At 34.9% G+C, this 21,387-nt stretch overlaps 1 protein-coding gene across 2 annotated transcripts in view; it reads left to right on the forward strand.

The window, feature by feature from the left end:
* Positions 1-21,387, forward strand: part of FAF1 (Fas associated factor 1) — a 435,975-nt gene that overhangs the window by 284,569 nt on the left and 130,019 nt on the right. For both annotated transcript variants that reach the window (XM_003799928.3, XM_023519165.1), the window contains exons 9-12: positions 1,248-1,343; positions 12,892-13,018; positions 13,983-14,046; positions 15,304-15,385. In XM_003799928.3, the coding sequence (XP_003799976.1) occupies positions 1,248-1,343; positions 12,892-13,018; positions 13,983-14,046; positions 15,304-15,385 (369 nt within the window). The remainder of the gene's footprint in view (positions 1-1,247; positions 1,344-12,891; positions 13,019-13,982; positions 14,047-15,303; positions 15,386-21,387) is intronic.

Consider the following 21,387-nt stretch of genomic DNA (forward strand, 5'->3'; position numbering starts at 1 on the left):
AAAAAAAAAAAAAATTTGGCCTTATCTTGCAAATAAAAATACTATAAGACAGTCCCCTTTTTAAGAAAATGGGAATTCTTTGGGCAGTTTCAATGTATAAACTTTTTGGTGTATAGTAATCTATACTTGTCAAATTAATTCATTTAATTGGACACACTTAAAATAACATTTGAGTTCTATATGTGTTTTTTATATATAAGCATAATTATCATCACAAGAGTCACATTTTATAGCATCCATATTCTAAATTGTTTGAGAGTCAGCACCATATTGAATCAGTATATCATGCTCTCCCTGGACATATTATTCCAAACCATAAGTACTCATGCATAGAATAATAAAAACTTAGTAGGTTGAGCATCAGCTGTGCTACGTATTTTCTCTTTGCTTTATCCATGTTAGCTCAACTTTATTATCCCTGCCCTATGGCGAAACTACTAATCTAATACTGTTCGTATTTATGTATTCTTAGGTCAGTTGTAGGTGCTTTTTTGTTTGTTAGCATTTTAAAATCTGTTCTCTAGGTGTATATTTCTCATCTTCCAAAGACATTTTGCAAAGTATCTTTTAAAGGTTTGTTTATAAGGGCTTTCAATTGTGAGGTCATACGTCTAGGAATAATCATGAAATTGATAGGAAATATCCTTGTCCTCTTTATGAACAGTTCTGACAGGTGAGCTCTGTAAGCACCTGAAGCTTCAGCTGGAGTTATTTCAGGCTAATTTGTCTCAGTGTATTGAAAATAAAGTATTTGAGGAAGCACCTTGTAATAAGAGAACTTTTGTAAATACTCAGATATAAGGCAGCTTCCTCTTTTCTGAGAGATTATTTTAGGTAAAACATACATTTACATTTTGGTATATTTTGGGTATATAAGCGTCTTCTGGAGTTTTTAGATTCTGTGTTTCACCTACAACTTTGTTCTTCTATCCTTACTGCCCTGGGAGTTGGGAAATGAGGTGGTATTCTACCAGACACATACTGGGGGGAAAAGTGTGAATGATATTCCATTGCCTGGAGCTAGATTCTATTACCAAAGCTAATGAGAATGAGCCTTGGCTACCATAACATTTCTTATGTGGAAAAATTTCTGATTTTCAAAGCCTTTCTGATAATATTAATACCCAGGCTACTAGAGTAAGCTTTCTAATCTAGCTTCAGAAATAATAGAAAATGTTCACAAAGTAAAATTTTTTGTGAAACTTGGCTACATTTTGTTAACAAGTGATGAATTCTACTTTTTGCAGATGTGTCTTGCTGAATCAGGGCTCTCTTATCCTTGCCATCGACTTACAGTGGGAAGAAGATCTTCACCTGCACAGACTCAGGAGCATTCAGAAGAAGTAAGCCTATTTGCCAGCTTGTCATTGAACAGAATGCCTATCCTCCACCCACCTGCCCACATCCTATTCTTTTTTATGTGCCATAGCAATGAATAGATAAAGTTAATGTAGCATGAATAAAGTCTCAGTAAATTCTTAAAGGCAGAAACTTTCTGAGCTAGGTTATTGCTAATGTGCTCCTTCTTGTTCTGTTAGTTTCGTGTTACAGCTAACAGAGTTCAGGCAGTTGGTTGAAATGATTTTTACTTAGAACTGTCAGGTTAACAAAGGGATTTTCTTTGCTGCTTTGTAATTATGTGACTATGTAGTTGAGTACATTTATTAGGATTAATCCTGGAGGTCTTTTAACTCATCAGATGGGAGCACCTTCTATGACACACACACTATAGTTGATATTAGATAACACAGGTAAATAACACTACTTATACCAAAGTGTTCAGAGTCAAGGATGATAGATAATAAACTAATAATGAGGGGATAATATAAAAAACGCATCGATAGCAGTGCACACAAGAGTATTATAGAAACAAAGAGGCAGAGCAGAAAAGATTGAACATGTTTGTGTATCTGCCTATCTGCATCTGTGTAGGCCTGAAGAATGGTAAAAGGTGGTATCTTATTCTCTTCCATAGCTACAAATAGCACTTCCATGCTCAGCTCCGACCATTATTTTAAGGAAATGAGAAAGAGAGCTTGTATGTTACACTTTATTCATTTAGGAAATATTTATTGAGTTCTTAAACTGGTCCTAGGAAAAGTCATCACCATGGTTTTAAAAGTGTAGCAGAGGTCATTACTAAATAGCACAGAAAAACTTTATTTAAACTAGTGCTTTTTTAAAATAGAGCATGACTCAAATATTTAAAAGCTTGGACTAGTCCAATAAAATCTTTTCCCAGTTAGATTCTATATGAAATATGGTTATTTATTTATTTATTTATTTTTGAGACAGTCTCATTATGTCACCCTCAGTAGAATGCCATGGCATCACAGCAACCTCAAACTCTTGGGTTTAAGTGATTCTCTTGCCTCAGCCTCTCAAGTAGCAGGGACTATAGGCACCTACCACAAGGCCCAGCTATTTTTTGGTTACATTTATCATTGGTGTTTCAGCTGGCCCAGGCCAGGTTTGAACCCACCAGCCTTGTTGTATGTGGCCAGCACCCTACCTACTGAGCTATGGGCACTGCCAGTTTCTCATTTTTATTTAAACTATGTAATTTTGGACACCCAGTCTGGAAGCTACCACCAAACTTCTCCAGCCATCTTATGAATACATATCTATATCACTTAAATATGTGAAAGAAAAGTGGAGCTGGATAAACAAAGTCCTAGTTTGTGACCATCCTGTGAAAATGATAATTTGCCACTCCAGTTTTTAACATTTTTTTTAGAAAACCACAGATACTACTATACTATATCATACTGTACAAACTGTTAATTAGTCCTTGTGAAAGAAAAATGATAATGACTTTCGCTCCCTGGCAGAAATTGCCAGAAAATTTAGTAAAGTATTTCTTCATAGTGCTTGAGTCTGTTCTTTTTCTTTAATCAAATCATAGCTGTGTACATTAATGCAATCATGGGGTACAATGTGCTGGTTTTACATACAATTTAAATGCTTTCATCAAACTGGTCAACATAGTCTTCACAGCATTTTCTTAATTATTGTGTTAAAACATTTATATTCTATACCTAGTAAATTTCACATGTTCTTAATGGCTATAGTAGCATGCTTCAACTCTTTTAATGGGTTAAGTCCAGTAGTATTGAAAGGTGGCCAACTAGTTCCAACCAAGTTATAGGTAACTTCTTGACTCATTTATTTTCTTTTCCAACCCTCACCATTATACATGTTATTCACATGGTCCCATTAGTGGAGAGAAGTCAATTCCATTCAGTGAGAAATAGTATTTGTGAGGTTAGCATACTCCTATGTTATTTAGAGAACAGGGTAGACTGGGGTTAGGAGTCCTTGCCAAACATTAATAGGTACAACCTTAGTAATTCCTTAAAAATCTGACTATCTGGAATGAGCCCTTATTTTTTCTTCCTTCACTAATTTGTAAACACCATCTCTTCTAGAAATATGGTAAGAGATAAGAAAGAAGCTGTGACTTAGTCTTTATGTTATTATAAAATTATAAAACTGGAAGAAATTTTGAGATCATTTGGCCCAATTTATTCTTCGATCTACCTCTCTTTCATCCATTCAAATCTCATTCATATAAATTTTTATTTAATATATTCTAGGTGCCTAATTTTAGGACCATAGTCTCTATGCCAAAAGAGGGACTTCTGTAAGAATCTTCCCAAATATTTCCAATGACAGGGTTCAGCCTTCACGTGGTAACCAGTTTCTTTGTTGTACAGCAATTCCTGTTGATACCTTCCTTATATTTAGTTGAAATATATGTACTTATAGCTTCCACCCAGTGGTTCCACTGCTTTCTTTTGGGTCTACCATTCTCCCACATGATTTGACTTAATTTTTCATTTACTTACTTTCAAAAATGTAAAAAAAAAAATTATATTGACTTTTTTAAAGCTTGAGTTAAGAAGGATCTGTAGTTAAATTCAGGTTTTATATTTTATGGATTATAGTTATATGTCCTTTAGCTGGGGGAATTTTGATTCTTATATCATCCACCTGACCCTACAAAGACATTTTCTTTGTGATAATTTATTTTCTCTTTCTTGCCCATCTATCCCTTACTCCTAAGCCCCTTTCTAATTTCAAATTAATATATAGGTACACATTTATAGGTTACATTATTTACATTTGTTAGGTGAAGTCTAAGTTATAGTTGTCTTAGGCTATATGTCTAAGAGGTATATGGCACACCCAGGAGGTATGTCATCTATCCTTACTTTGTACCTTTAGGCAAGAGCTTACCAAGCCCTCTCCCTACTCCCCTCTAATCCCTTTCGCCTGTCCCTTTCCCCTTCTTGAATTTAAGCATGTGTTTTTTTATTCTTGTGTGGGCATGTATTTATTCACTGGAAACTTTACATCTTTTGTATTTACCTGGATGGATTTAGAGAATATTCTCCTAAATACAGTATGGCATGAATGGGAAAACAAGTGTCCATTGTACTCAGTACTAGTACTGAGCCCCCTTTTAATGATTTTCCCATACCTCTGGTTACCTAGCTAAGTACCAATCTTTCTTCTTCTGAATTGCTTGTTTAACACAATGGAGGGGGGCCCCCTATGGACACCAGCTCCTTGGAAATTTTTCAGTTTTCAGTTGATACTGACAAAGAAGAAAGGTTAACCCAAAAATAACAAAAAAATTTTTTTTAATGTAATTAATGTTAAAAGCATTAGTTTATAATTGTGGTAAAGGAAACATTTATTGAATGCTATGTGATAGTTAGATGAATATAGACTGATAATTTCCTCTTGTATGATTAATGAGAAAAGGCAAGCATGAAATGCTAGGGGAGCACAGACACAAGGGGTAGCGTGTGCAGGCAAGAACCTCGTTTGCCTTATCTAACTTTGTACTCTAATATCTAATATAGTGCCTGGTACGTAGCAGACACAGAGTATGTATTTATGAATGGATATTTTTTAAAGAAAAAGACAACAAAGACTAGAAGAGTTGACATCCAAATTGATTTATAGAGAATGAGTCACAGTCAGCCAAATAAAGAATCATTGGAATTATATTTCATTCAGGGGAAATAGCATGATCTGATGTAGTATGTGGGGGAGAGACAAATGTAGTTTGGTATTAGTGCAGAGTAAAATGGGAGGAAAAGGAAAATATCTAATAGATAAGGCAAAAGTAAATAGCTCTTGCATGTCACATAAAGAACTTAAACTCTGGGGCAGTACCTGTGGCTCAAAGGAGTAGGGTGCTGACCCCATATGCCGGAGGTGGTGGGTTCAAGCCCAGCCCTGGCCAAAAACTGCAAAAAAAAAAAAAGAAGAAGAAGAAGAACTTAAACTTTGGGGAGCAGTAAAAGATTTTTAAGTAGGGAGTAATTTTTTCCCCAAATATACAATTTGGAGAAAAGTGTTATAACTGCTGTGCAGAGGATCAGAGAAATCAGATGTGAGTCGATTCCACTAGCTCAAGCAAGAGATAATGAGATCCTTAATGCAATCCACTATGTTAACAGAGTGAAGGAAAAACACACGATCATCTAGATTGATGCAGAAGAAGCATTGACAAAATTCAACATCCTTTTGTGATGAAAAACAACACTCAAGAAACCAGGAATAGAAGGAAACTACATCAATATATTTTAATAAAAGCCACATATAAAAAATCCACAGCAAATATCATTGAGTATGCTCAATAGTAAAATATTAAAAGCTTTTTCTCTCAAGATCAGGAACAAGACAAGGATGCCCTTCTCACTCATTCTATTCAACACAGTAGTTGAGTTCTAGCCAGAGCAATTAGGCAAGAAAAAGAAATAAAAGGCATCCAAATTAGAAAAGAAGTAGTAATATTATCTCTGTTAATAGAGGATATAATTTTACATGTAGAAAACTCTGAAGATTCCACTTTTAAAAAACTATTAGAGCTAAAAAAAGAATGAATTCAGAAAAATGGCAGGATACAGTCAACATACAGAAATCAATAGTATTTTTTATAAAATCTGAACAGGAAATTATGAAAACGATTCAATTTACAGTAGTATCAAAAAGAATAAAGTGCTAGGGAATTAACCAAAGAAGTAAAAGTCTTATACTATGAAAACTACCTTGCTGAAAGAAATTAAAGAAGATAGAATTATGTGGAAACACATTTCAGGTACATGGTTTGAAAGCCTTAGTGTTGTCAGAATATTCATACTACCCAAATGCCATCTCTGTCAAAATCCCAAGAATGTTTTTGAAGACATTGAAAAACTCATCCTAAATTTATTTGGAATCTCAAGGGACTTCACATAGCTAAAACAATCCTGAAAAAAAACAAAGCTGGGTTCACTTTTCCTGTTTTCAAAACATACTATAGAGTTATACTAATTAAAATGGTAGAGTATTTGCATAAAGGTCAATGGAATAGAATAGATAATTTAGAAATAAACTTTTGCATATGTGATCAAAAGACTTTTGAATAGGAACACCATTGAATGGCCTTGCACATATGGAAGTAAATCTCAATGAAACTTAATCTGTAGGGACTCAGCGCCCATAGCTCAGTGGTTAGGGCACTGGCCACAAACACCAGGGCTAGCAGGTTAGAACCTGGCCTGGGCCCACTAAACAACAATGACAACTACAACAAAAAAATAGTTGGGTGTGTGGTGGGCACCTGTAGTCCTAGCTACTTGGGAGGCTGTAGCAAGAGAATTTTTTAAGCCTGAGTGTTAGAGGTTGCTGTGAGCTGTGATGCTACAGCACTCTACTGAGGGTGACACGGTGAGAATCAATCTTAAAAAATAAAGGAAGGGAGGGAGGAAGGAAGGAGAAAGAAAATTAAGCTGTGGGGACGGAGAAGGAGAGGATGGGTGAATTCACATCAGTTGGATACAGTGCACACTATCTGGATGAAGGGCATGCATACATGTATAACTTTGACTCAGTCTATAGAGCAGCAGTTCTCAACTTGTGGGTTGTGACCCACAAGAACTGTATTAACAAGCTGCGGCATTAGGAAGGTTGAGAACTACTAATATAGAGAAACAAAGTATGTAAACAAAACATCTATACACCCTAATATAAAAGATAAATTAAAAATAAATTTTAAATATTTAAAATATATATTCCCAAAGAGGAGAAACAGAGATAATGATATCATGAACTAGAACATTAGTAGTAAAAAAATAAGGGTGTGGATTCAAGGAATTCAATAATTCACTCATGTTTCATAGGGAAAATCAGTGGACCTGGTAGCTGATATAATTTGTAGAAAATGAGAGGTAGGAATGATGCTTAGGTTTCAGTGACAAGGAAGATTCATTCAATATTCATGCAGTAAAATTTGATTGTATATATAAGGGGACTTCAAAAAGGTCATAGAAAATGGTATTAAAAGATAAAAATAAAAAATACACACTTTATTTCTCTACTTAAGGTCCATCAAGTTCAAGACACTTTTATAAGCAGTAATACTGGTCACTTAGCAGATTCCTAAAGAACTGAGGGGCCTGGGAATTTAACCATGTTAGTGCAGTCTTTTTTACATTAACTTGAGGAAAATGGGTTCCCTATATAGGTTTTGTTAAGGTTAGGAAACAAAAAGAAGTCAGAAGGAGGCAAATCAGGACTGTACAGTAAATGCCTAATGATTTCCCGTCAGAACTCTTGCAAAATTGTCATGGTGGAGGAGGACTCTATGGCAAAGCTTTCCCAGCTGTTTCGTTGCTAAAACTTTGTCTAACTTTCTCAAAAAAAGGAGATGCTCTTTGGACCTCCAGAAAGTCAACGTGCAAAATGCCTTAACCACCATAAAAAAACTTTTGCCTTGACCTTTCCTCTTGACCTGTCTGCTTCTGCTGGACCACTTCTACCTTTCAGTAGCCTTTGCTTTGATTGTGCTTTGTCTTCAGGATCATCTTGGTAAAGCTGTATTTAATCTCATATTAACATTCTTCAAAGATGTACTTCAGGATCTTGATCCTACTTGTTTAAAATTTCCATTGAACATTTTGCTCTTGCCTGTATCTGTGCACAATGGTTTTGGCATCCACTAGGCAGAAAGTTTGCTGAACTTTAATTTTTCAGTCAAAATTGTGTAAGCTGATCCAATTGAGATGTCTCTGGTGTTTATTTTATTTATTTATTTATTTATTTATTTATTTATTTTGAGACAGTTGCTCTGGGTAGAGTGCTGTGGCATCACAGCTCACAGCAACCTCCAACTCTTGGGCTTAAGCGATTCTCTTGCCTTAGCCTCCCGAGTAGCTGGGACTACAGGTGCCTGCCACAATGCCTGGCTATTTCTTTTACTGTAGTTGTTGTTGCTTGGAAGGCCCAAGCTGAATTTGACTCTGCCAACTCTGGTGTATGTACATGGCACCTTAGCCGCTTGAGCTACAGGTGCCAAGCGTCTCTGGTGTTTCTTATTGTTTCTGCTGTTAACTGTAAGTCTACTTAAATTAGGGCATGAAAGAAATATATTTTTTCCTTACAAATTGATGTAGATGGTCGGCTGCTTTGGGCTTCATCTTCACCATCATCTCTTCCCCCTTTAAAATGATTTATCCATTTGTAAACTTCTGATTTGGGATTTTTTAATAAAGCACCAATGATTTCACTATTTTTCTACCCAAACTTCACTGTAAATTTAATGTTTGTTCTTGCTTCAACTTTAGCAGAATTCATGTTGCTCCAATGGGAGCTCTTTTTGTACCTCAAACTAGATCTTGTTTAGACATGTTATAACAAGTTAGTATGAATTTATTTTAGTACAGAAAGTTTTTATATCCTTGTATAGCTTTTACATAATATTCATTTCCCATGAATTTTTTGAAGATGCCTCATATAGGCCAGTTCCAAGACTGAGTTCTGGGAATATGGTTGTAAACAAAGAAAAGCCTTACCATAAAGAAGTTCATACCTAACAAAATGAAATTAAATACAAGTAATTGCCAATAATCTGTATTTCAATTTTCAAAACTTGGTAACATAAATGTGGGACAGTTGACAAGAGGCTATAGTATGTGACATTGTATCACAGGCAGACAGAATAAATAGTAATCCAGTTCCAGTGCCTCCTAAACATCTCTCTTTGAATGCCCACTTCAAATTGACTCTGTACAAAAATCTAACTTACATTTTTCTCCCCAAAACTCATCTCCTCACTAATGTTAATTTTCATCATGGACCCAAGCCAGAAACTTTGATCACTGGTTAAATGGGTTTTTTTAACTGTCCCAATTGATCTGATACATTGAGATTTTTTTTGAACCTTTCTTCTTTGACGGTTCATCTTCAAGATTTTTGTATCGGCATCAAATTTTTGTCTTAATCTGTTAGTTGAGAAGTTTTTTTGCTTTTGGAGTATATGTACTGCCCATTGACTGTACTAGCCTTTCCCGCAGCATGGACCTAATAGATATGGGGACATTTTATCCTTTCCTCTGTTGGTTCCTTCTCTTCACCCTAAAAACATGTTCAAATCTTCCAAAAAATGTATTCCTTCACACCTGTCTCACCCTCATGTTTTAGTTCCATCTTTCTTTGTTTTTTTTCCCCCTACAGCTAAGTTTCTCAGAGTGACCTCTGTTGGATGACTCTATTTCTTCATCTTCTATTCACACAGCTCCCTATAATTGACTTCTTTCTACTGTGTGACTAAAATTGAATTTAACTGTTAGAATCAGTTCATCCTTTTTGTAAGATGTCATACATACTATGTCATTTCCTTTCATTTTCACAGCAATTTGAGGTCAGTGTAAGTTATATTCAACAGTTGGAATATGAAGAGACTTGCCCCAAATCATAAAGTAAATGACAAGAGTATTCAACCCTATGTCTTTTGTTTTAAAATTCAGGTTTTTGGGTGGTGGTGGTGGTTTTATTATGATGCCATAGCTATTTCTTTATTAATCCTCATTCTATTAAACCTACTTAACAATTTTTATCATTCACTGCTATCCTAGAAATTTTCTTAGACCCTCTTCTGTGTATCCTTTTTGTAAAATACCATACATACCATGTCATTTCCTTTCATTTTCACAGCAACCTTGAGGTCCGTATTCGTTATATTCAGCAGTTGGAATATGAAGTCACTTGTCCAAAATCATAAATACAATTTGTGTGTTCTAAATTTTTGTCTCAAATGGTTTAGTTATCATGTCTTCCAGAAAAGTTTCCTTGATCTTTCCACCCCTAGTGAGTTAAGATGTTCTTTTCTGAATTTGCATGTCAAAGCACTTATCACTCAGTATTATAACTACCATGTATTACATTGTGCTCGTTGACAGAGCATAGACTATTATCTTTCACACAGTTTCAGATAGTGTGGCACTAAGTAGGGAATTTGTAAATGTTGTTGAATGATAAAGATAATAAAAATTCAATAAACTGTGAAAATAGAATCACTGCATTTCTGGATTCAAAGAATTTTAGGACACTTACAACTGATACCAAGAGATTATTCTTATCAGCAAGCATTAATGGAAAAAAGATTGTTTATCTCATTTTTTAGACAAAGCTTTCCTAACCTGTTAGATGGCTGATAAGAAAATGTGAAGAGATTGGGAGTTCCTTATACATAATTAAGTAGCTCATTCTTGCAGATACTTCAGTAATTCATGTTTGAAATATACTTTTTTCAACCAAAGCCCCTTTTAAGATACCTTCCTTTGAAGATGTCTTGTAAGATTTCCTATTCTGGGATTTTCTGGAGGGATTCTGTATTTTGTAAAGGTGAAATGAAGAATGGAGACACAATGAGCTACCGTCCTGTTATTGTGGAAAGGGGCTATTTGATTGTCAGCTGGATTGAAGAAAGAGGATAGATCTGGGACAGTAAGGTACAAGGGATAAGAAGAGAAAGAAGCACCTATAGAACATTCCCTTTTCCTCCCCTGAGGGCCCCCCACCCCTCTTGTTCTTTACAAGATGCCTCCCAAAGGGAAGGGTGAGTACTAGGCAAGACTTAAGCAAAGGCTGAGATGATAGGTTAGCTGGCAGAGAAGTGAAAATGTCTGCAGTACTGGCCTCTATTTCTTTCTACTCTCTTGTCTGTGAACCTGGTGAGGTGCTATAAAGGAACATAGAGCATTCCTTATAGACCTTACAGATCTTGAGCCTTTACTTGTTTAACACTAAGCCTCAAAGTCAAAGGGAACTTCATGCTCCAGGTATTTGACTATCTAGGACACAGTTACTAGCACAATTGTCTCGTAAATGTGTTGTTTTGTAAGGAAGTCTCCCTCACTGCTTTGAAATGGGAAGGAGTATTGAATTTTTAAGCTGTTGATTATTTCTAGGAGAACTTGACTCTATAGAAACTATTAAGGGAGGATTAGGTTTGCTTGTAGCACTGAGGTGTCTATAAGAAAAAGTTAAGTCAGAATAGTAGGTAAACTGCTGAGGCAAGGACTGTTCATTTATTCATCCAACAGGTATATCTTCACCTTGTCTGTTCAAACTACTGGGAAGACTGCTTTAAAGATATGAGGGAAAATATTAAGATTATGATTATGGGCATTAATGCTTGGGTATGCTCAAGGAGGAAATGCTGAACATTCTAAGCCAAATGCAGTACATATCTTAGTATTTACTTGAGAACTATTAGACTTACTTGATCAGCAGTTTTAAAAAGTGGTCAACAGGGTCCTGAAAGCCTTTGAAGGTACCCTAGCTGTCAAACAGATATGAGGAGGAAAAAGCCAACTCTCAGAGCAGTAGGCTCCCCATTCCCCTTCCCCTGCCTCAATGAGAGTAGCCCTGCTTTTATCTATTGTGTGCATTGCCATTTTAATTCATATTTTGTTGAGGTAGGGGAGGAAGGTAAACCTGATGAAAAGAAGTTGGAAAACTATTAATGAGAGATTTCTAAGATCCCTTCTAGCTTTAAAAATCTATGATTCAATAGTTAGATGACCAGTAATATCCACTCTAACTAAATTTTATGAGTTGTAGATTCTGTTTGTCTTAATGGTTTTCTGTCAAATATTTATTTCTACGTTAGGCTCTTCTGCATAGACTGCAGGATCAACTAATTTCCCCATTTTCATAACTTAAATACATAGTACCATAATTTTTTTTAATCTAGGCATTTCATTTGCTAAATAGTCTTTGTAGTCTTTATCTATTGAATGTAGTAGTCAGGCACATCTCCAGATACCTTGCTTAGGTCTTTTTTCTCCCCTACGGCGTTAATGTGATTGTCAGTACTCACAACCTAGTTCTTTATGCTTTAAATCTCAGTATTTTGGAAGTCCACTGAAACCCAGAGAATAGCAGCCTAGTTCAGATTTTGAAGCTAATGTTTTTAATACCTTAAAAGTCACCTGATGGTACCAAAAACAAAGTAAATAGAGAATGTTATCAGTGTTGAGCACTAAATTAAACATCATAGAGTTCAGTTTACAAAGCGCTCTCACATATACTATATTTCATGTTATCTTCCCAGAGTACTGTGAAGATAGTGTGCCATATTTCACTAATGAAAGTTTTGAGAACCACTGCAATAAGGAAATGGCAAGTTTGAAAATGCTACCATTTTTTTCTACCTGCCAAATAGACTAGTGTGAGCTTTTTGGGAGAACCATTGCTTATTTTGTCTCTGACTTCTCCTGTGGTACCCATTTCCTTGTTTATTGAGCCCTTAATTGCGTACTATAGGCTGGAGGTAAAACAGACAGAAGTCCTTATCTTTACTGAGTATGTAAGGATTCTTCAGTTTCCCTCAGTCTCCAGCCTTTGCTCTATAGGTATCATAGCAAGTTTAGAAGTATATGTTAGCCTTACAATGAAAAATAGCAAGCTTTATTCTAGCAAATGGCTTATCTTGAAAAATATTTGTTAGAACTCTTGTAAGACTAATATTCCATTGTGATTATAAACTTATACTTTGGAATTTGATCTATTAAAGTCAATATGGACCTAATCAGATCCTTTCTTAAATAGCAAAGCACCGATGTTCATATGGTTAGTGATAGTGATGGAGATGACTTTGAAGATGCTACAGAATTTGGAGTGGATGATGGAGAAGTATTCGGCATGGCATCATCTGCCCTGAGAAAATCTTCAATGAGTGAGTATTAATAGCTCTTTGGGTTTAGCATCTTAATTCTCCCTTTCTCCCTTTTAGTACACAGACCTATGAAGAACAATGAACTTAAAAATCTTTGCCGACCTCTAGGCTTGGAGAGATAAAATATAGTGAGTGGGTATTCGTTATTAGAACCGGAACCTTTTGAATTATTGATTCCCTTAAGCCCCCCACTCCCAATGCATTAGGAAAAGTCATTAAAAATGCAAAGGAATATAACTTTTGTTTTACATGTGTTATTAGTTATGACTCTCTTTACTTTAGTCCTAGAGGTTAACAAACAACTGAACTTTCTGTGACTGGTAGTTGTTTCCCCACACCTTATCAGTTTTAAAACTAGTAATAGTATTTTCCATTCACTGGCACCCATCTTTGGAAGAAAAAACAGTAAAGTAACTGTGCCATCTCGCTCACTTCTACTTAATGAGATGCATGCTGTAGAATAGCAAACAATGCTATATGCAAAATGAATACTATAATCCTTAACTGACTCATTTATTCTGTGAAACAGAATTCCTCTGAACAGAAGAATATCTGATATTTACATAAAATTGACTGTTTTCCCAATTAATGAGGTCCGTAAAATAATGCCAGACTTTTTTTTAATATAATCTAGTCACAAGATGTTTATTTTAAGAAAACATTAAAAACCTAAATGACAACTTGCACATGTTATAAATACTTGGCAGTATTGTGCCAGTTGGTTTTCAACAGTTTATGAGCTTGGGGTTTTTTTAAAGTTTTTTATTCTGGTTTAATAAAATGTAATATATTTTGAGTTAAAATGTCCCCTCAGATATATCACAGAAGCTAAAATTTAATTTTATTTCCTCTTTATTGATTAAATATATTTCTTATATGTGGGATTAGATGTTATGTGGTTTGTTTTTTGTGTCTATTTGTTTTGTTTTTTTTGTTTTTGTTTTTTCTTTTGTTTGTTTTTTAGTGCCAGAAAACGCAGAAAATGAAGGAGATGCCTTATTACAATTTACAGCAGAGTTTTCTTCAAGGTAGGGTTAGGACATTAAATATATAACATTGATGTGCTTTTATGCTACTGTGATTTTTCTGGGGCAGTTTTAATTATAGATTGTTTAAAATTTCTCCTTAAAGTATTAAAGGATGCATTTATCAATTTATACTGATAATCAATAATCCTGATAATGAAACACATGCAGTTCAATGTGAAATAACTAACAAATCATGTATGCCTTTTCAAAGAAGAACTTACTTCTATATCTTTGTTAGAAGGTCATTAACAAATTCTAATTTAATGTTTTAATTATACCCAAAAGGACTAGGATATAGGATACTAATTTTTAATATCCTAGGACAGATAATCAAAACATTCCTTAAAATAAAATTAAGTAAGAAGGTAATTCAAAAATTTAAATGTAAGCAGATTTTTTCTTTTTAACTTTTTTTGGAATTGTTTAGCATTTCTTTCTCTAAGAATCTAATATAAAATGTTTTTTGTGCATTTGACAGCCTGCTGAAGTGTTTAAATATAAAGAGAATTAATATTTAGCCCTCAATTTTGGTATAAATGATATTTCTCTTTAGTACTATTTTCTGCTGTAATATAATATGGAAACTGCAAGAAACCATTTCTTCCTCTGTATTGAAATTATGTAATAAATGAACTAAAGTGGAAGGTTAAGGCTAACTAGGAAGAACTTATGAAAGTGAGTAACCAAGAATTGTACCTTATAAATGGCATGATTTCATAGCACTTATTAAATCCATTTGCTAGGGATACTTAAAATTACAGTGTTCTAATGTATCAGTATAGGCCAAGAAGAATTCTAAAAGCTAATGAAGCTCATTTCCAAGCTTTTGAAGAAATCTTTTAAAGTTTGGTTTGTACTAGACATTAGCCTCACCATGTACTTTAAAAGTCTTTGTTGGGCAAGCTGTAGTGGCTCACGCCTATAATCCTAGCACTCCGGGGGGCCGAGGTGGGTGGATTGCTTGAGCTCAGGAGTTTCAGACCAGCCTGAGCAAGAGTGAGACCCCATCTCTAAAAATAACCCGGCATTGTGACCAGTGCCTGTCGTCCCAACTATTCAGGAGACTGAAGCAATAGAATCACTTGAGCCCAAGAGTTTGAGGTTGCTGTGAGCTATGACACTACGGCACTCTACCAAAGGCCTCAAAGTAAGACTCTGTCTCAAAAAAAAAAAAAAAAAAAAGTTGTTATTTAGGCTTCTGAAACATTGAAATGAATTTGAAATGTGTTTGATTAATAGACTCAATTTCTCCTGTAGATATGGTGACTGCCATCCTGTATTTTTTATTGGCTCATTAGAAGCTGCTTTTCAAGAGGCCTTCTATGTGAAAGCCCGAGATGTAAGTACAGCCTTACCTTTTCTGATTAAAAAGTGCATCCCACAGATTTATTACGAGCCCTGAGGCATTTTGGGGTTCTTTTGAGATTGAAAACTTGCTTTGTTTCTGGTTCTTGTGCCAACCTAATCTTCACCAAGATAACCATTTCAGAGGAAGCAATACTGTGATAAGGTACTGCTGGCTGTTATGGAAGACCTCATCAAACTACAAAACAGGGTTTTTTGTAAAGAGAGCAAAAGAAAGGGGGGCTTGCTTAGAAGGGACAAGCCTATATGTTTGTATTCTTTTCATTTACATGAATGATAAGTTCTTGGTAGATGATTTATTTTTTCCAAAATGATTATTCCATGCAATATCTAACAACTGTGATAATTTTCCTCCCAAAAGTCACTTTGGGGGGCGGGGGGAAGATCCTTAAACATAGAAATGGTCTTTGTGATTTGAAACCCGGTAGATGAAAATCAGTAACAAGAATTCAGAAGATACATTTTGAGCAGAAGATTCTAATCACTCTATTTGTATGTTGACACAGCTGTCAAGACCTCAGTAATCTGGTGCGTGCCTATCTGTATGGCTTCAGCTCCTCCCATTCCCGACCTTACGCTTAATAAACTGACAATAATGTACCATTTGTATTTCCCTATAATCTTATTCTTTCTAGCATCTCTACACCTAGAAATGGCCTTCATCTTGATCTTTACCTGGAGGACTCATACGCTTCCTTTAAGACTTAATCTTTTCTGGCTCTCTCTCACATTGCGTGCACTTACCCCCCCACCCCTTTAGAACTTTCCAGTGAAATCCTCTGTTCATCTCTTAATACATTATTTATAATTGTCCATTCTGGGTGAAGGGCACACTTAAAACTTCAACCTGAAATGTACAAAAGCAAATTATGTAACTGAAATTTGTGTACCCCTATAATATTCTGAAATAAAATTTTAAAAATTCATTTTAAAACAAATTTTAGAAATTGAATTCAAACATAGAGGTATTATTGACAATATAATGAATTAGGTTAAGAAACAAACTATTCTTTACCTAAAAAATAACAGAATAGCCTTTTTAAAAGATGGTTTTAAGCATTTATTAATCAAATCTACATAAAATGGCTATTATTTCTGTTTATGGTAATATGTTATGGCTTTTATAAATACAGTTTTATGAAAAACACTGAAAAGCAAAAGAGAACGTATTCTAACGCAGATTGTTAACTTTATGATGTTCTTTCTATATACATATACAGTATATATATTTTACATTCAGTAAATATTTCTTGAGTGCCTAATTATATGCTAGATATTGTTCCAGGTACTTGAGACATATCAGAGAACAGAACATAGAGCCCTGCCCTCATGGAACTTACAGTCTAGTGTTTATTGCCACTTTACCTGTATACTGGCTGTGACTGGGATAAGTCACCACGCCCTTGTCCTCAGTTGCCCAATCTCAGTGTAGCAGGCCCAACTCAGATATGGATAATGTGCCTGCTGTACTACATATACCAAACTGGACACCTAACCCCAACCTACTGTCCACACAGTGGATAGGGCTGGAGTTTGATTTTTAATAATAGAATACAGTGGAGAGAGGGCAGAGAGAGTTTAGCCAAGTTGTCTGGTATGTGATGGTGGTGGGCTGGCTACAAAAATTGTTGCTGCTGCTTGGTGGCTGTCTTGCTACCTAGGTCTTTGGCCTTCTCTTTAGCTTCTAGTATAGTCTCCTTTGTCTTCCCCTTGACTTCCTCGGGTATCTCAACAAGTGTTTTGGAAGGGGCCTCACCCTGCAACTTGGCCAAGCTGTGTTTATAATCTTTCATTGTCTTGATCATGCTGCTTTTGAACTGGGCAAGATCAAGTTCCTGGACAGCTCTGGAGATGCCGTATAAGCTAGAGGACACCCAAGCTTCCCAACAGATTTCAGTCTAGCTGCTATCGTCAGTGAATACATCATTCTTCCACTACCATCAGCTGGTGAAGGTGGTCATGGTCTGATACTGTGGATCCACAATAGAGTCCTCTAGAACGTACAACAAGTGAGCAGCATTGGTAGGAAAGAGTTGCTTGGTCCATCAGTTGCTTGTCAATGAACACTTGGTACCAGAAACTCCAGAGCGCACTCTGGCCCAGGAAATAATTCACCATCCTCCAGGCCAGAAAGGGTGTAGCACTTTCTTGGCATTCACCCGCCAAGGTAGCAGCTCAGTCACCACTGCACTGCACCTAAGCTGCTATAGCTGCCATTAGTTGTCAGGGCCCCCTTTATTTGCTTTCTGTTGTATGTTTAAATGAGGCTGTTTAAAGATATTTAATATAAAATTCTGTCATGTTATAATCCTGTTATAACTTTTTTCATCTTTCAATATTATAGAATAATTTCCTTACTTATAACTTCTTTTATAGTTTAACTTTTTAGCAAGCAATTTTTTCCAAAACCTTTAATACAGAAAAGTAGAAAGAATAGTGTAGTGAACATCTAAATCCTCTATAACTAGATTCAATAATTATAGAAATGTTGCCATATTTGCTTCTCCCTGTATAGGCACCTCAGAGTCTTTTATTTTTTTTATTAAATCATAGCATTAATTATTAATGCAGTCATGGGGTACAGTGTGCTGATTTTATATACAATTTGAAATATTTTCACCAAACTGGTTAACATAGCCTTCATGGCATTTCTTAGTTATTGTGTTAAGACATTTACATTCTACATTTAGAAAGATTCACATGTACCCTTGTAAGATGGACCATAGGTGTGGTCCCGCACCTCAGAGTCTTAATGGAATACTAAGTCTTAGTGACTTCAAAAGTTTAAGCTACATACTGGCCAAAGAGTTACCTTTTAAATTTAATTATTTGTAATTTTTATACTTATTTGAATTTGTGATATTGAGTAAATTTTTTATGATAAATTTTTATTACAGTACCTGTCCACTTGAAAATTGCAAATGCTGACTGGAACATAAAATGAATTAAAAATCTATCATTCAAAGTTCATGAACGCAAATAGGTGTAAAATAAATATGAATAAAATTTCAAATGATTTTTTTTAAGTTTATAGCAGTTACATTTTGAAGTTATTTAACTGGTATATTCATTACTCAGGAGGGTTGCTTGAGTCTAGGAGTTTGAGATTGGAGTAAGCTATGATGATGCCACTGCACTCTGGCCTTGGATAACAGACAGAGACCCTGTCTTAAAAAAAGAAACAACAGTATTTCTCTAATACTGTCTAATGTTCATTGCATATTCGAGCTTCACCTTGTCCTCAGAATTTCTTTTTAGTGGTTTTTTTTTTAGAACCATAATTGACTCAACAATCACAAATTATATTTGAGTGTTAGATTTCTTAAATCCCTTTTAAGCAAGTACCATATTTCCCCTTTTCTTTCTGGCATTTACTTTATGAAAAAAAAATCAGGCTGAATGACTTGTAGATTGTTCCAAATTCTGAATGTGTATGATTGTTTCCTTGTGATGTTATTTAACTTGTTCTGTTGTCTCTGATTTCCTGAAAAATAGATTATGTCTAAAAGCTCTGTTAGATGCAGGTGAAATGCTTTTTGCAAGGATGCTTTGTATATAATTCAACAGGATTTTTAATGGTTATAGAATTTTTCATTATATGACCAACCATGTTATTAATATACTGAAACAATCACTTAATATTGGGCATAAGCATGTTTTAAAGAGTTTTCTTTTTTTTTTAAGACTTTTCAAATTACAGTTTTCAAATCATCTATTTTTCAACTCATTCCTTGATAAGAGTATATTTGGGATATATCTGTCTCTGCCTTCCATCAAGTTTGCTAAGCAGTTGAAGTAACCAGAAAATTTCAAGGCCTTTTTGATATTTTAAAAATCCCATTTCAAAAGCTTCTGTAAGATAGACTATGTATATATACAACAAATATTAAGCTTTAATGCAGATACTTAACCATACAGTATATTATAGACAAAAGAATTTTTACTAAATATCTTGTATATTAAATTGGCATTTGGATTAATTCAGACTGATATTCCCCAGAGGAGTATCAGATCTTGTTTATTAACTCTTAAGATATTTCTAGTGAAAGAGTTACTTGCTTTTGACAGTGTCTATGCTTTTTAGCAAATGAAAGTCATTATTTCAAGTAATTAAATGTTTTCTATCATATTAGATTCATACCAAAATTACTGACCTTTCCGGACTGATAAAATGTCTTTATCTTTCTCTCTTTGTCCAGGGCTTTTTTCTTCCCTCCTTTCTCTTTTCTAAGTTACAGATCAATAGTTTATGCATAGATTGATTATATTTCTCTAAACTTCAGTAAAGTTTAACTCTTTGACAATAAGTTATTCAAAATTAAATCTAAATAGTTCCATTTATTATAGTCACCAAGCAGATGGTATACATCTCCTTTTAATTGTGTACTATCTAAGTATGGTAATAGTAATGCTACTTTAGGTTTATATGATATTCTGTGGTTTGTAAGACATTTTCCTATACATATCTCATTTGATCCCCACAACAAACCAGTGAGATAGGGACATAAAATATTTACAGTCCCATTGTAGAGATGTGAAAGTTTGGAAAAGCTACATGACTTGCCCAAGACACATCAATAATAAGTAGTAGGGGCCAAATTACACTACACTACCACACTTCAGTTTTCATTGCTAACTGCTGTACTGCAAGATTTATTTATTAAACTTCATCTCACTTCATCTCTCCTTTTCAGCATTTCAGAGTTAAAACAAATCTTGCTCCATATTATTTTTTAAAACTTCTGAATGGATCATTTTTGAGAAAAACAGTTTGCTGATATTCAAACATCGTAAGGCGAGTGTGAATGATACTGTGGCACTCCCACTAAATTTCTTTCATCTTAAATATCACATGTTTAATTTAAACTGTGGGAGGCACATTAATTTTACCAGGGCAACAGATGAGCCTCAAGCACCAGCATTCTGCACTTGAAGTGAGAAATTGAGTTCCAAGAGTAAATAAAAACAAGATTGAAGGTTTAAATCCTCTGCTAGGCTTTTTGAACTTATATACTCATTAAATGTTTATTGGAGTGGTGGGATTACAAAGGATTTAGGGAGCTTCATCAACTGGTATATAGTTAATCACTAAGTAAAACACTACATTTGATAAAGTGTTTCTCACGATGCCACATTCAATCCATCTTAATGAAAACTGCTTCAAACTGATTTCATTTGAGAGTACTTGGTAGTAAGAGTGCTGCCTTTTTCTTGAGGAATTTACAATATAGTACAAAGCCAAGCTCCAACTTCAGTAAAGCGGATATTCTAAGTTCTTAGGTTTCTTTTAAGTATATGTGACAAAGAATTGGCTTCTGATAATGTGTTGATCAGTTGTATGGCCTTTATTGACCTTAACTGTGAAGTATGCTCATCCAGTTGAGGGCTATAAATATTTATTAAATGTCCACTAAGGATCTGGGATATAGAGGTTTCATGCCCTTGATAAATTCGGTCTAGTAAGGAAGATAAGACAATATAAATAGACCCATATAGTATAATATGTTGTAGAAGCATAGAGGAGATACATCGACTTAGATCTTAAAAGATGAGAAATACCTAGACGAAGATTAAGATGAGGGGCCTACAACCTGTTTGGTGTTACTGGAGCAAAAAAAATAAAAATGTAGGACAGAAGATCCCTGAGGGCCAAGGCATAGAGGGGGCTGGCATTCTCTGGCATTAGCTGGCATTTAAAAGATATGTTTTGAATGAAGTTTGTATTTTATCTTGAGATAAATAAGAACCATTGGTGAGATTCCTTTAATCAAGGTTGCAGAAGAGTTTCTGGGGGCTATACCATGATTCCCTGGGAGTTTCTTGAAGAACATTCTTTTTCTCATAGCCCCCCAACCTCTGCCACAACAAAAAGTACCCTAAAGAATCACTAGACATTTGTAGTAACTAAAAATCAACAGCAATAAAAATCTCAATTCTAGAGCTTATCTCCCATGTCGAGGATTGTTCCTTTCCTAC

This window comes from Otolemur garnettii, unplaced genomic scaffold, assembly GCF_000181295.1.
Source record: "Otolemur garnettii isolate 467f Iridium unplaced genomic scaffold, OtoGar3 scaffold00159, whole genome shotgun sequence".
Lineage (NCBI taxonomy): Eukaryota > Metazoa > Chordata > Mammalia > Primates > Galagidae > Otolemur > Otolemur garnettii.